Here is a 16,067-nt window from a genome sequence, read left to right as displayed (position 1 = left end):
CTATATTCTTATGTCCCCTGGTTACAGACTTTCTAACCAGTGGAAGCAACCTATTTATGTTAACCCTATCATAACCTTTTATCACTTTGAACATCTCAGTATATGCGTTCTTGTATGGTGTCTATATGATGGTCAATGGACCGTTGTGTGTCTCTTGAATTTTAATTATAATTGTCTATTACAATTATTTAACATTTTGGATTGTCAATGCCCTGTTTGGATTTTGACAGACGTTTGATGTCATGCATTACTTTTCATATGACATGTTGACATGAAGCCATACAATAGTTAAAAGTATCGTTGAAAGATTGCTGTAGTGCTAGGTATCACTCATCTGAATTGTTTCTTATAAGACTGATGTGAAGTATATTGGGTCATTTTGAAATAATTCAAACTGATGCATAACAGCTCATAAATATATATCTCCATTGATTTAGTGAAGGAGCATTTACAGAGGTTTGTATTTGATTTATTTGTTGTCCCTTACAGACCGTAAGCTGTCAACTGCCAACCCTCCACATATGTTCAGTGGAACCCCAGTATCTGAACTTGATAAGATAGAGAACAACAAAGGTACTCACAAGAATCCCTAAGGCAAAAGTGCCAAAGCATCATGTCTCATTTGATACAAACCTTACATCAATATCACGTCTCATCCCAGCTCACGTGTTATTCAGTAGATTTAATTTGTGTTTCTGGTCACAGCTTTGCTTTGTACTATATATTTATTAGATTTTTCTTTAGAAAGTAAGATTTATAATGTCTAGTCTTATATTTTATGTTACCATTTCCGTTTTAAAGCAAAATGGCTACTTTTACAGCATAGTGTTTCACTTTGATACGGAAAACAGCACTGCTGAACGATATTGAAATGAACAGTGCAACCATATGCAATCACCTCCTAATTGCCAATATCTTTATTGATTATTAATGAGAGAACAAGAGATTTGTATTTGGCTTCTGTTTTGTTCCTCACAGACCATAAGCTGTCAACTGCAGGCACTCGGTATGTGTTCAGTCCAAGTCCAGTACCTGAACCTGATAAAATAATTCGCAGCGAATCCAAAGGTACTTGCCATAATACCAATGATGTGAGGCAGCGTAGCATCACATAACATTAATCGGTCTATCTATGCATCTGAGCTCACGTGTTCTCATCCATATCTTCCCGCCCACATCCTTATCTGCAAAAAAACTGCATACCCATCACCATCCTCCTTGTCAAGCTTCACTGCACCCTGTCTCCCAGCAGATCAACTTCAAGATGCTCACTCCCACCCACATATCCATTCACTCCCTCTCACCATCTTCCTCTGTGATTTTTCTCCAGCCTCACTCTCCTGCTCACTCTCTGCTCTGGAAAGTCCTAACTGCTGCAGGTTGTCTGCCCCTCCGCTCCAGTGTTGATGGCTGGACCCTTCAGCCAGTGTCGCCTCACACTCTGGAACGCTCTCCCCTCAACTCCTCCATCTTGCCCCTCTATATCCAACCCCTCTTTATCTATAGTGAAAAAACACCTAACAATGTACCCCTTCAATTCTGCCTATGGGTTTTTTGCATGGGGTCTATTCATTTCTCTTGTGCAAAATATTGATCAATTTGCTGTGATCAAGTGCATGGATTTCAAGGGCCATGCTTATGTGCGTTGTGTTACTTGGTCAATTTCTTCAGTTTAGTTCATGAGGCTGAACACTGAGACTTCGCTGCAAAAAATTATTTTATGATCCATGTTACATATGTTATGTAGACAATGCATGTTGCTGATGAGTTATCTATGATATCTATGTGTTGGGCACTTGTCACAAATGCTCTGCTACATTCACTCAATTTTATTTAGTACTTTTCTTTGCACTTGTGTGAAGTGCATCGGGTTGACAATTACTCTGTGTCTTACATAGGGATTTATTGTTTTATTGCATGAAATGTATTAGATAGTAAAGAATTTTAGGTACAGTTGTCTGCATTGTGTCAGGTCACCATTGATTTTTAGAGATTGGGCTGATCTTACATAAATTACTTGGTCAATAAAGATGGTTTATTGATCTTAAATACTCCTATTACATCCAGAGTCTACTACATTAACATTAGCTATGTTAATGCAAAGTTTACTGGATAGTTTATACATTGGAACCTAATTTGTCGTATTTCCTAATGGGATTTCTAAATAAGCATATAATAAGACCCCACAAATTAGTGCCGAACGTGTTTCGGTTGCATGCTCGTAGATTGTGAATATGCTGTTACCTCATAAATTTTAATCTAAAGTTTAGTTAAGTCCTTACAATATTTGTGAAGCTGAAATGTTGCTGTTTCATTGAATGTTTGCCATTAGGTTATTTGTTCTTCTGCCAACCCCATAAAGTATACTGGATGCTTTGAATTGAATAAAGCAAATATTGGCATAAGGGTTTATACTCATCAATATTCCTATGGATTTAGTTAAAGATTTGTACACAGTTTTTTTGTTGTGCTTTTCAGACCATATAGTACCAACTGCTGACACCCCATATGTGTTTAGTAGTACCCCAGTGTATGAACTTGAAAACGTAGAGGACAACACATCTTCAGGAACTCACAAAAAATTCTATGACCTGGGTATGAATAGCATTATGTAACATTATGCTGAAACTATAAGCATCTCTACTTATCCCAGCTCATGTTATTCAGTATACATTCTTACTGCATAGCTGTTAATAGTATGTTCCACACTTTGTATGATATATTTAAACAAATTAGTATTATCTTGTGTCCTGCATGATTATATTATAATGAAATGATGTCTTATCAGAGTTCGCTAAAGTATAGACAAAAGATGCTTTTGCTATCTTCACTTTGTTACATCTAGTAAACTTGTGTTACACTTGGACAAATCATTTTAGATAGTTAACACATTGCCTTGCATGGAGCCTATTTATTGCTATTGTGTGAACGATATTATTTGACTAATTTGCTGAACATCTCATGGATTTTTAGGGTCCATTATCTACATTGGTTTTCCTTGGTCACAACTTTTGGTGCACTTTATGAAGCTTGTTGCTGTGCCACTATGCCCCACCCTCTAAAATATTGCTGTTAACTGTTTGTCATTAGGTTAAAGATTTGTATACAGTTTCTTTGTTGTGCTTTTCAGACCATATAGTATCAACTGCTGACACCCCATACGTGTTCAGTAGTACCTCAGTGTATGAATCTGAAAACATAGAGGACATCAAATCTTCAGGAACTCACAAAAAATTCTATGACATGGGTATGAATAGCATTATGTAACATTATACTGAAACTATAAGCATCTCTACTCATCACAGCTTATGTTATTCAGTATACATTTATACTACATAGCTGTTAATAGTTTGTGCCACACTTTATATGATATATTTTCTACACATTTCTATTTTAGTTTTATCTTTCGTGCTGCATGGCCATAATATAGTGAAATGATATCTATCAAAGCACAGCAGTTCACTTATGTACAGACAAAAGACACCATTCTGTAACTGAGCTGTGCATCACCAATGCATACATGCTATTGTTACCTTCTCTTTGTTACACCTGGTAAACTTTGCTTTACACTTGGATAAATCAATTTGGATAGTCAACACGTTGCCTTGCATGGAGTCCTGTTGCTGTTGTGTGAAAAATATGATGTGATGAACTTGCTGTACGTTAGGGTCCATCCTTATCTAAGTTGGGTTGCTTGGTCACAACTTTTGGTGCACCTCATCAAGCTTGTTGCTGGACTAATGCAATCTGTGAGCTATATACACTGCAAGGAGTGTCTCTTGTGGAGATGAAGGCATGTTTCTGAAGTGACATTTGTGACATCAATGCGTCTGGGCGAGCACTTACTAAGAATGCTATGCCACACTCACTCAATTTCAATGAGTGAATTATTTTGCACATATGCACTTGGGTTCTCAGTTGTGCTGAGTTTTGCATGCAGTTTCATTATTCTTCAGTGAATTATATTGGATGGTAAATACACCATGCTTTTCATGGAATTTATTGTTGTCTGTATTATTATCATTTGTCCAAGTTGTGTAGCACATTTAGCTTAGAGATTTTGCTTATATAGAATCTATTGCTTAGACAATACATTATTTTGTATCATTGGAGCTTAAATATTCCAGTTGTGTCTGTCGCATTATCATGACTCTGCTTACGAAAGTGTATATATAAATACAACTTATGTTGTATTGGATGGTCAATATACTCTTTCTTGTTGGACTTCAATGGACTTTGAATATGATACATTGTCTATTTAATACATTTTGATATACAATCCATTAAATTCTGCACAATATTTGTATAGTTGAAACTTTATTTGGCCTGTTAAATGCTTTTAATCAGGTAATTTGGTATTATGCATCTGTAAAGTGGATTGAGTGGCACTGAATTGAGCAATGCAAGTATTAGTTTACTGCCTCCTAGATATTACTGTCCAGCACAGTAAGTTCACAAAGATTTGTGTTTGGTTCTTTGCTATCCCTTTCAGAACATAAATTGTCAACTGCCGACACTCCATATGTGATTAGTGGAACCAGAGCATATGAATATAACATAGAGGACCACAAATTCACAGGTACTTGTAGTAATAACAATGTACGACTTGCATCACGTAACATCATGCTGAACACTATTTGCATATATCTCCACTCATCCTAGCTCACATATTGTATTAGATTATATTCCAAGTGTAAGCCTTAAGTAAGCCATAATTCATATTAAAAAATGTATCATATTTTTTAAAAATGAATGAAGTTTAATATTTAGGCTTATCTTTAGTCCTGCCTAATATATGATGACTGTCAGAGCATAGAATTTCCCTTGGATAAATAAAAGAATGTAAAATATATGGTTGAAGAGATAACCTGTGCTAGAGTTGTTCAGCGCCCATTGCAATACTATAGTTTGTTTTACATTCTCTCGGTGACATTTAGTAAACTGCTTTATACTTGCACAACTTATGTTCGATAGTCATTGCACTGTATTGCAAAGAACACATTTTGTTGTTCTTGTGTGAAATATATTAAACAATCAATTTGCTCAGTATGTTGTGGGGATTTAAGTCATGCTTACCTGAGTCATTTTGCTTAGTTAATGCACTCTGTATCTCAGAAAATTGTCAGCATATGTCAGCCTGCCTCAGCTGGTAGCACTCTCGCCTTTGAGCCAGAAGGTAATGAGTTCAAGACATACATCGGAACTTGAAACGCTGACACTCCAATGCAGTGCTGTGGGGTGTGTTGCATTATTGGAGGTATCGTTTTTTGGATGAATCACTAAATCAAGATCTTGTCTGCCTATCCGAGTGGATGTTAAAGATCTATGCAAAAAGAGAAGGGAGTTTATCCCAATGTCTTGGCCAATAATTCCCCAAATAAAATTGGTCATTCACCCCATGACTGTGCATTAGGGTCTATGCTTATCTAATTTGAGTTTGCTTGGTCATCACCAAAATTAAAACTGAATTTGCCACAATTTTCACACTCCAAAATATTAAGAAAGCAATCTATCCAGTCACGTGCAAAAGCTCTCTTCTCAATTATTGCTAAATTGAAAGATTTTAGTGAAGTCCCCTAGGCTCGATACAATATTTGTGGATTTGAAATGTTCCTGTTTTGTAGATCACTTTCATCCGATTCTTTCTTATCAAATTTATGTGGAGCATATAGCATATTGAATCGCATTGAAGGAAACCAAATAGCCATATAAATATTCAGTACCTCATGAATATTTTTATTGATTTGGTGACAGATCACAGACATTTGTACTTGGTTTCTTTATTGTCCCTTACAGACCATAAGCCACCAACATTTGACACTCCACATGTGTTCAGTGGAATTCCAGTTACTGAACTTACTAACATAGAGGACAACAAACCAACAGGTACTTGTAGTAATACCTGTGGCATGGGTGTCAATACTCATAATGTTATGCTGAAGCTTTTTATAAGCACCACTGCTCCTCCCAACTTTTGTGTTTTTTCAATGATCCACACCCATGTTTCTGATCACACTAAACCCTTGCTTGAGATGATCAATTTGCCGCATGCTTCTGTTTCACAGAATTGTGGTTGAATTTTCAGTCTCCTATCTTTTGTGTCACATCTCTTGCTAAAGCAATGTGCTGGCTGTCAATGCACAGACAAAAGATAATGCAAAAGTTACAATTTGGCTGAACAGTCAGAACTGTGCATCACCTACTCTGCTTTTTACTTCTACATCTATGTGGGGTAGTTAGTACATTTATGTGTCTTGCATGGAGCCCATTCATTAATCTTGAACAAACACATCGACATAATGACTCATAATTTATTAGAACCATTGTTTGTTTACTGTGGTTACTTTGTTGTCCACACAGACCATAAAGGGCCAACAGTTGAGACTATTTATGGGTTAAGCGGGATATAATTATCTGAACTTGATAACATAGAGGACAGCAAATCTACAAGTACTTGCAGAAATACATGGGGAGTGAATAGCAACATTGTGAGATTATGTCAAGTTATTTGTAACCATCTCTACTATTTAATAAAGCCTGTTTTACACCTGTTCTAAGTATATTGGATGATGGCTGTCTTGCAAGGAGTATTCAATATTTTTGTGTATTGAGCCATTCATTTGCTCTCATACTATGTATCTGGTGAAGTTTGGAATAGGCTGTAAAAGATATATTTTTTAATCCGTATAACTAGGTCTTTAATGAGAATTGGGTCATTTTCCTCAAGTGGTTTTGTGACATCAATGTGTACGACACTTGTCACATGTGAAGTGTATCAGATGGTATTGAATTGAGCAAGCCAAACATTGGCATAACACCTCATAGATACCAATACCACCAGCGATTTGGTTTCTTTGTCCTTTACAGGCCATAAGCTGCCAACTGTTGACACTCCACATGTGTTCAGTGGAAGCTCAGCATCTGAACTCGATAAACTAGAGGACAACAAATCCACAGGTAGTTGCAGTAAAACCTATGACATGAGGGTCCATAAACATCATTTGGCATTACACAGAAACTATTTATAAGCTTATTTCCTCATCCCAGCTTTTGTGTTCGTAAATTGTCTGCACCCATATTTCTGTTTGAAGCATATGCCTTTTTTTACATGATTTATTTATTATCCCAGTTGCTGTGTTGATTGATTAATTATAGTGTACTTTTCTGTCTTATCTTTTATACTAGATATCCAGATTAAGCAAAATGCTGTTAGAGAACAACATTTTGCTTCTTTGCAGCCAAAAGGTAATGAAAAAGCATAGAGTTTCTCGGCAGTGATACAAACTTGTGACAGTGGTCATATAACCTTAGATGCCTTGCTATGGATAGATAACCTCTGTCACGAGTTATACATTGGCATAAACCATTGATTTAGTAACAGATCACAGGGTTTGCATTTGGTTTCTTTGTTGTCTGTTACAGACCATAAGTTGACAACTGCTGACACTCCACTTATGTTCAGTGGAGCTCCAGTATCTGAACTTGATAACATACAGGACCACAAATTGACAGGTACTTGCTGTAATACCTGTGGCTTGGTTGCCAAAAGCATCACGCAATGTTATGCTGAAACCTTTTATAAGCACCACTGCTCATTCCAGCTCACACTGTTCAATCACTTGCCCTCATGTGACTGTTCACAATATGTATCTTGCTTTACACGGTGAATCCATCACGTACCTCTGTACTATAGTTCAGTCTTATCTTTCGTGCTGCCTCTGCATATCGAGGCTGTCTCTGCATATCAAAGCTGCTTTTTAATGCACAGACAGAACTTAGTGCAAAAGTTCTTACAGTAATTGACTGAAGTGATACCCATGTCTGTCAGAGCTGTGACACATCACATACATGTCATTTAGATGCTGTTCTACATTTTCTCAGTTGCATGCAGCGTACTCTGCTTCACACCAGGTTGAAGTAAATAGAATATTTAGCACACTGCATGCATGCAGCCTATAAATGTAAATCGTTTTTGCATTCATTTCTCCTGTGTGAAAATACTAGTATGATGTCTCAGAATTCTTAAAATCACGATTGATTTATTGAGAAATCAATGGGATTTGTGTTTGGTTTGCTTGTTATCCCTTACAGACAATAAAGCATCAACAACTGACTCCACTTATGTACTCAGTGGAATCTCAGCAAAGGAGTTTGATAACATAGGAGACAGGAAACCTATAGGTACTCACAGTCATACATAAAAATATGTTACAGTATTGATAAGCGCCTCTGGTTATCGACTCACACACCTCATGTGTTAGACAATATCCTGTGCTCACATTTCTGTTCCAGTTATGCTTCTAGCCTTATATATTTATTCCCTAGTTCTGTTCTAAAGAATTGAAGTTTCACCTTTTTTTGCTGCCTGCCCATAATGAAGCAAAATGCTGACTGTTAAAGTACAGGGCGAAATGTTGGGCAAGTTTCCTTCCTGCACATGCTTCTGTTTACCTAGCGGTAAATAGAAACCCAGTTGTTAGTCGATTGGCAGATCGTTTTTCTGGGAGTAATAATACCTTCAAAAAAGAATAATAATAAATGGGTCACTTCAATCCATGACTGTTTGTGGGACACTGCTGTGCGCAATTGGCTGCTACGTTTTGCCCACAAAATATACAGTCAATTTACTTTACTGTAATTTCTGTGAGGCGCTTTGAGACATCTCAAAGACGTGATAAGACGCTATGTCAAACGCAAGGATTATTATTATTATTTAACTTAGATACCAACAAGTGGTAATACAAAGGAAGCTTTTTGTTTGACGCGAAACCAACCTTGATAGAGTTATGTACCACCATAGATTATGTGTTTAAATTTTCTGTTACATTTACACACAACATTGTTATGGAATGGAAACATTACTGATTTGTTAAATGTCTGGCATGAGCCATTTCTTAACGTGCTTCTGTGGAGAATAGTGAAAGGTACAGAAATTTAGCGATACAAATATTGGCATTATACTTCAGCATTATCATTCCCCCTATTTAGTGAGAAATTACAGAGATTTGTATTTGGTTTCTTTATTGTACATTGCAGACCATAAGCCGCCAACTGCTGGCATGCCACATATGTTCAGTGGAGCTCCAGTAACTGAACTTGATCCCATAGAAGACAACAAACTAATAGGTACTCATGGTAATACCTGTGGCATGGGTGCCTGTTATTCAATCATTTACACTTGTGTTCTTGCTCACAGTATGTATCTTGCTTCATTTTTTGTTTTGGTCCCTGACACAAGCAGAAACCCATCACAATGCTTAAGAGTACCCAAACCAGATGGAGAGTTCCATCGAAACATGTGTCCAGGACAGAGTACATGCTTTCTTTCTGAGGGGACACACCACACTTAACTAATTTCAGAGAGCATTGGGCGCAGGTTGGCATGATCCGAGCCTTAGGAAACTCTAGAGTGCGCATTACCTCGCCAGAGATGCTGTGCTGTATTCTCTGTTACATATAGTAAACCCTGCTTTAGATTTATGGAACTATTAAATGGGTCGATACATTAGGGGAAAATTCCAGTGAGCCATATGTTCAGCTCCTTTTGGAGATACCCGATTTTAATTGGAAACCCCATAAGTGGCTGATCCAGCCAAAGGCAAGGTGTGTGTCACTTTCCAAAATTTTTCCCCGACCATTTCTTCCATAGGTCCCCTTTATTGTCCCATTGATCATTGAATGAAAACATGGATATCACATCCCAAAATTCTCATTATTAACTTAATGAGAAATCATCATGATTCGTATTTGGTTTCTTAGTTACCTTTTACACATTGTAAAGGGCCAACAGCTAACACTCCTTATGTGTTAAATAGAGCCTCAATTTCTTATCTTGATAATGATAATAATAATAATCCTTGCATTTGATATAGCGCTTTTCACGTCTTCTAGACGTCCCAAAGTGCTTCACAGAATATACTGTAAAGTGAATTGGCTGTATATTTGTGGGCGAACGCGACAGCCAATTGCGCACAGCAATGTCCCACAAACAGTCGTGGATTGAAAATTACCAATTTATTATTGTTTTGTTTTTTTGGAGGGATTATTATTAGGCATGAATTGAATTGAACTCGGGTCTCTCGCTTGCACTGAGGACAGGAATTCTGCAGTACACGCAGTAATTCATAGGGATTGACTACTCCTATCATGTAAGATTATGTTAAAGTATTTACGGTGTATCTATTTATAAGTGCTGTTTCTCAACTTGTGTATTAGTTAATAATTTGCACTCATGTTTCTGTTCCAAGTGTGCATCTAGTTTTCCATTACGTATTTATTACATAATTCTATTCTAAAAAATAGATTAACATTTGAATAATGTTTAGTCTTTTTTTTCTTGCCTGCCTGTACTGAAACAAAATGATGAACTGTTGGAGGCCAGTAGTTCACTTGGATATAGATACAAGGTAATGTAAAAAGGTATAATTTAGCTGTAATCTCAAGAAAAGATACCAATCCATGCAAGGGCTGTGCAGCACGTATTGAGAGAGATTCTGTGCTCCCTTTTCTCAGGTAAAGTCTGATTTTCACTTGCACAAAGTAATTTGGATAGTCAATACCTTGTTTGGGAGAATCTCTTGCTTTGGTGCTTAGTGATCAAGTTTCTCATGGATTTTAAAGACACGTTTCTGTGCTTTTGTCAAAATACTGTGTATCTTGTGAAGCTTTGTACCATGTCGTGAAGAGTTCACATTATGTCTTTTATGGGAATAACTCTACAGAAATTATATCTGAGACATTAATGTGTCAGGTACTTTTCACAAGTGAAACATATTGGATGGTATTGAATTGAACAAGGCAAACATTGCCAAACGTTATCAATACCACAATTGATTTATTGAGAGATCACAAGGTTTTGTGTTTGGTTTCTTTGTCCTTTACAGGCCGTAAACTGCCAACTGCTGACACTCCACATGTGTTCAGTGGAAGCTCAGCATCAGGACTTGATAAACTAGAGGACAACAAATCCACAGGTACTTGCAGTAAAACCTATGACATGAGGGTCGACCCATAATGTCATATAGCATTACACTGAAACTATTTATAAGCTTCTTTCCTCATCCTAGTTTATGTCTGATTCAATCACTTGCATCCATAATTGCTGTTCATAGCATATCTCCTGTTTTCACATTATAAATTTAATACACCTACTCCATTAACAAGTCAACTTAAGTTATAGTCTTTTGAGCTAAAACACTAACTGTTAAGAGCACATTGTTTTACTTCTATACAAGTAAAATGCAAAAGATACAATTTAGGGTAAGTGATACAAACTTGTCTCAGAGGTCGCCTGCCCATAGATGCCATGAGATTGTTCAGTAATTTCTTCCACATTAAACATTGACGTAATCCCTCATAATTATCAATAAAGCGTGTTTGTGATCTCAGATATTTTCTTGATTCATTTCATGTACTTACAAGTTTAATCGTAAATTGGTAACTGTTGCTACTGTATATACCTGACAACATAGAGGATAGCAGATTCACAGTGTTTCAGTTAAGCCTATTGATTGGGATGCATAGTCATGTAACAATGTGCCAAAGACATTTTATAAGTATCTCAACTCATTTCATCTCATTCATTCATCAATAGTCTGTTCCTGTTCCAAGTATTCATCTTTGTACTGTTGCACATTTTTGTTCGAACAAATAGTTTAATGTCCAGTCTTAACTTTTTTCATATTCAAGTGATGAATGCTATAGCACAGTACTTAAGCTAACGGCAATGCAAAAGATATTTTGTGTGCATGCACAATTTGGCTGAAATCTGGCGATTTGGTTCTATCGCAACTTGTGATAGAACTATGCAGCACCAATTGCTACTGATTTTGCGCTACATGTTTACAGTCACATTTAGTGATCACTGCTTTACAATAATGTAAAAAATATCGGATAATCAATGCACTGTCTTGCATGGAGTATATGCATTGCTCTTGTGTGAAATATATCAAGTAATCAATTTGTTGAGAATCTTGTGACTCTTAAGGGCCTTGCTCATCTAGATTGCTTATCTTGGTCAACATGCTGTGCAGCATACTGTGGAGTACTGTAACTCAGTGGCTCGAGCACTTGCAAGCGAGAGACCTGGGTTCGATTCCCGGCAGGGCGAAACGTTGGGCAAGTTTTCTTACTCCACACGCCTTTGTTTACTTAGCAGTAAGTAGGAAGCCGCTTCTTAGTTGATTGGCGGATCGCTTTTCCGGGGATAATAATCCCTTCAAAGAAAGAATACTAATAATAGTAATTTGGTCACTCAATACACAACTGTTTGTGGACACTGTCATGCGCAATTGGCTGCCGCGTTTCGCCCACAAAATATACAGTTAATTCATTTTACAGTATATTCTGTGAAGCACTATGAGACATCTCGAAGACGTGATAAGGCCGCTATGTCAAATGCAAGGATTATTATTATTATTTTATGGAGCTTGTTAGTGGGCTCCAAAAGACATCTTTTGTGATCCATACAATGCCTTACATAGGAATTAAGACAATATACTGTTGTGATAACTATAGTATTAATGTGCAGGACATAGCTACAAATGCTACATTCACCAGATGTCACTTCGTGAATTATTTTGCACTATCTAAATTGTATTGGTTAGTCACTGCACTGCATCTGCATGGAATTTCATTATGTTTTCATGAAATGTATTACATGGTAAATATATTTCATGGATTTTCATTGTTGTGCCTGTTTTATGTATGAATGGTCAGGGACTGAGCTTATATAAAATCCATTGTTGGGCCAATATTTGTTTTATGGAGCTTAGATATTCCTTTTGCACGCAGTGTCTATCATGTTATCATTGCTATGCTTATGTCACATGTATTGGATGATCAATACATTGTGTCTTGTATGCCTTTCTGTGGATCCTGCAATTGGCTTATTGTCCATTCAGAGCATTTTAATTTAAAGTCCACAAAAATCCATACAATATTTGTGCAGTTTGAAACATTGTTCGTTGTCTCCTGCCATCTCATTCATTTATTATTAAGCTTCTGTGCATCATATTGAAATGTATGAAATGGAGCAGCATAAATATTGTCATAACGCCTCATCATTATCAATTCCTCTATTGATCTAGTGAGAGATCACAGAGATTTGTGTTTGGTTTCTTTGTTGTCCATTACAGACCATAAGCCGCCAACTGCTAACACTCCACAAGTGTTCAGTGGAATCGCAGTTTCTGAACTTGATAACCTTGAGGGCAACAAATCAACAGGTACTTGCAGTAATACCTATGGTGTGAGCTGAATAGAGCCATGTAACAGTATGCAAAAAAATATTATAAGTATCTTTATTCAAGCCCTGATGGTGTGTTATTCAACAGTCTGCGTTCAACTTTCTGTTATTAACATGTGTCTTGTTTTGTATATTTATTTGATACATATCTGGAATGGCAGTTCAATCTACTGTACCATTTATGCTGCCTATTCCTAATGAAGTGTTAGAGCACAAGATTTCAATTAGACACGGGAAAAATATGATGAAAAATACGTAAGTTGCCTTTGTGATTAACTAGCAGAGAGGAGATAGAGGTATGTGAGGCATTTTTCCACACCAGGGAATATCTCATTGTTTTATCTTCAGAAAAGATCGGGGAGAAATTCCAACTGAGTCTTAAAAGACTATGTGGAAAAGCAGCTTTAAAATTAAGGATGTATTTGAAAAATTGCCAAATTCTAAATGTTCTAAAATGCTACATAAACAAAAGTAAATTTAGACCAGTTGGAATTTCGTGTTTATAATGTTATAATGTTACATTTCACAAAGTCTCAATGAATGTTTTTTCAACTCGTGGGCTGAAGTATTGACAACCAGTGACAGTGGCTTGTAATTTAGCTACCGATAAATTCTGGCAAATTCAGCAATCACTGTTGTAGATTTATCCAAGTTAATATACCGAGGCTACAATAAGATCCATTCATTGCTCCTGTGTTTTGGTCAGTTTCCTGCCTATCACAAGGATGTTAATGGTCATATATCCAAGTTGCATCGCTTTGTGAATTGCTTTATGATGTGCATCATATGAAGCTTGAATCTTGGCTGCAAGATATCTACAGTATTTTATGATCCATAATATTTTTATTTTATGGAAATTAAAGCATGTTGTTGAAGTGACAATCTGTGCCAGCAATCTGTAGGGTATTTGCAATGAATGTTATGGCACATTATCTTAGTTTCATTTGGTACATACTTGTGCACTTATGTAAAGTGTGTCGGTTGGCCACTGCATTGTGGTTTGCATGGAGTCTCATTGCTCTTGCATGCAATGCATTAGATGGGCAATATGCCGTGTAACTCATCGGTTTTAATTATACTTGCTTGTGTTGCACCACTTTGCAAATAATTGATACGTTATTGATTTTGTAGAATTTAGAGAGACTGTTTAGTTTATACAATATATAACTTGGCCATTTAGTGTGCCTTTCGTTGAGCATAAATATTTCTTTCCTCTGAAGTGCTTGTGGTTTGAGGGATATTGAATGATACTGAATTGACAATCACTCGTGAAGTTCATAGTTGCACGAAATGCATTGCCTTACGACTCGACTGTGTTCGTGCAAAATGAAACAATAGGGCCAAATTCTATCCTGGACAATATATTGTATGAGAGCTGGCAAAACACGTAAGTAACATGTTCATGTTTTGAGATCACCGAGGTTTGCATTTGGTTTCTCTGTTATCCTTACAGACCTTGAGCGGTTAACTTCTGACACTATACAAGTGTTCAGACCATCCCATGTATCTCAGCTTGGTAGCACTGGGGGAAAGAAGCGCACAGGTACTCCCCCCAAAATACCTACAGCATGGGTTTTAATATCATTGCCTAACATTAAAGAGCTGTTCATAAGCAAACATTGCTTCACTCTTAATATATTAATATTGTGTTAATATATTAATTATTAATCTGTAGTCAAATGTCTGTTTCTAAGTTCGTGCATTGCATTATATGTTATATTGCACTATGTAATATTGAGTAAATGTTCAAGGACATTTATTCCTTGAATGTGTTCTCATAAGGATTTGAATTATTTACTACTCACTGTTTCATTTCGCCACATTTTACCCTGGTATAAATAGAAGGCGATGTGCGAGCTCTGTTGTATCCGTGGAATAATTTAACGCAATCTGCTGCATGTCATGACACAAGTGACTATATGAAACTGCCAATTATTTCAAGAATGCAACGAATACATGTGTGCATGTTGTGGATGAGCATCATTGAGGCTTTTACATCCTTTAAACAATAATTGGAGTGGTATCAACCTATGTCACTAAATATGTGAGGTACACGGTATTGATACTTACTGCTATTCCATGTTTAAATGCAATCAGTGTGCTGCTGTGCAGTTGTATAAAATGTGCTTAGTCAATGGAATGTGTCTTGCTTTAAGTTCATTTGCTTCTGTGTACCATATGGTTAATGCAATGTGTATGTCTAGGGATTTAGGTGTTACACTAGCCTGGATTTTATCAGTTTGCCTACATTCTGCATGTTGTCTGGAGTTGAAGTATTGCCTCACCCAAGTGTGTGTGCTCAAAAATGTTTAAGATTGACGCTTACATGAAATGTTTTGCTCAGTCAATGCATTGCATATTGCTTGGAGTTCATTCAGCAATCTCATATAAAGTTAATTCATTGGTCACTACATACACATTGTTTCCCCCTTCAAAATTGTGCTGTTGCATGAAATGTGTTTAACAATGTATTCAAGAAACCAATTTTGACTATTTTGTTTCAAATGGGAAATGGACTCTAAACCAACATTTATTTTTGTTCCCAACTTTCCTGCCTTGGTCTCACAATGGATTTGAATGTTCCTCTGAACTTTATTTTCCTTTACTTTCTTTCATAGGCACAGATCCGATGGCAGACCCTTTATCAAAGCCAAAGTCTGATGCCAAGTGGAATATTTTAGGTATGATGAATAACGTAACATAACATAGCGCATGAGGAGTGCTTTAAGATTGGGGATGTAAAGTTGCATAACAAATTCCTGTGTATGGGTTTTGTGGAGATATGGCTGTGGCCTCCATCCAATGGAAATGGCCTTACATT

General features: G+C 36.7%; 1 protein-coding gene across 1 annotated transcript in view; it reads left to right on the top strand.

Annotated features, from left to right (window-relative positions):
- LOC103180190 (target of Nesh-SH3) overlaps positions 1–16,067 on the top strand; it is a 148,572-nt gene that overhangs the window by 96,861 nt on the left and 35,644 nt on the right. The window contains exons 21-30 of the mRNA XM_042334033.1: positions 4,493–4,579; positions 5,797–5,886; positions 6,868–6,957; positions 7,186–7,245; positions 7,423–7,512; positions 8,092–8,181; positions 10,884–10,973; positions 13,137–13,226; positions 14,700–14,789; positions 15,865–15,927. Of these exons, the coding sequence (XP_042189967.1) occupies positions 4,493–4,579; positions 5,797–5,886; positions 6,868–6,957; positions 7,186–7,245; positions 7,423–7,512; positions 8,092–8,181; positions 10,884–10,973; positions 13,137–13,226; positions 14,700–14,789; positions 15,865–15,927 (840 nt within the window). The remainder of the gene's footprint in view (positions 1–4,492; positions 4,580–5,796; positions 5,887–6,867; positions 6,958–7,185; positions 7,246–7,422; positions 7,513–8,091; positions 8,182–10,883; positions 10,974–13,136; positions 13,227–14,699; positions 14,790–15,864; positions 15,928–16,067) is intronic.

Source organism: Callorhinchus milii, unplaced genomic scaffold (assembly GCF_018977255.1).
Source record: "Callorhinchus milii isolate IMCB2004 unplaced genomic scaffold, IMCB_Cmil_1.0 Scaffold4, whole genome shotgun sequence".
Taxonomy (NCBI): domain Eukaryota; kingdom Metazoa; phylum Chordata; class Chondrichthyes; order Chimaeriformes; family Callorhinchidae; genus Callorhinchus; species Callorhinchus milii.
Note: the sequence above shows the minus strand (reverse complement) of the source record. Positions and strands in the feature narration are given on the sequence as shown.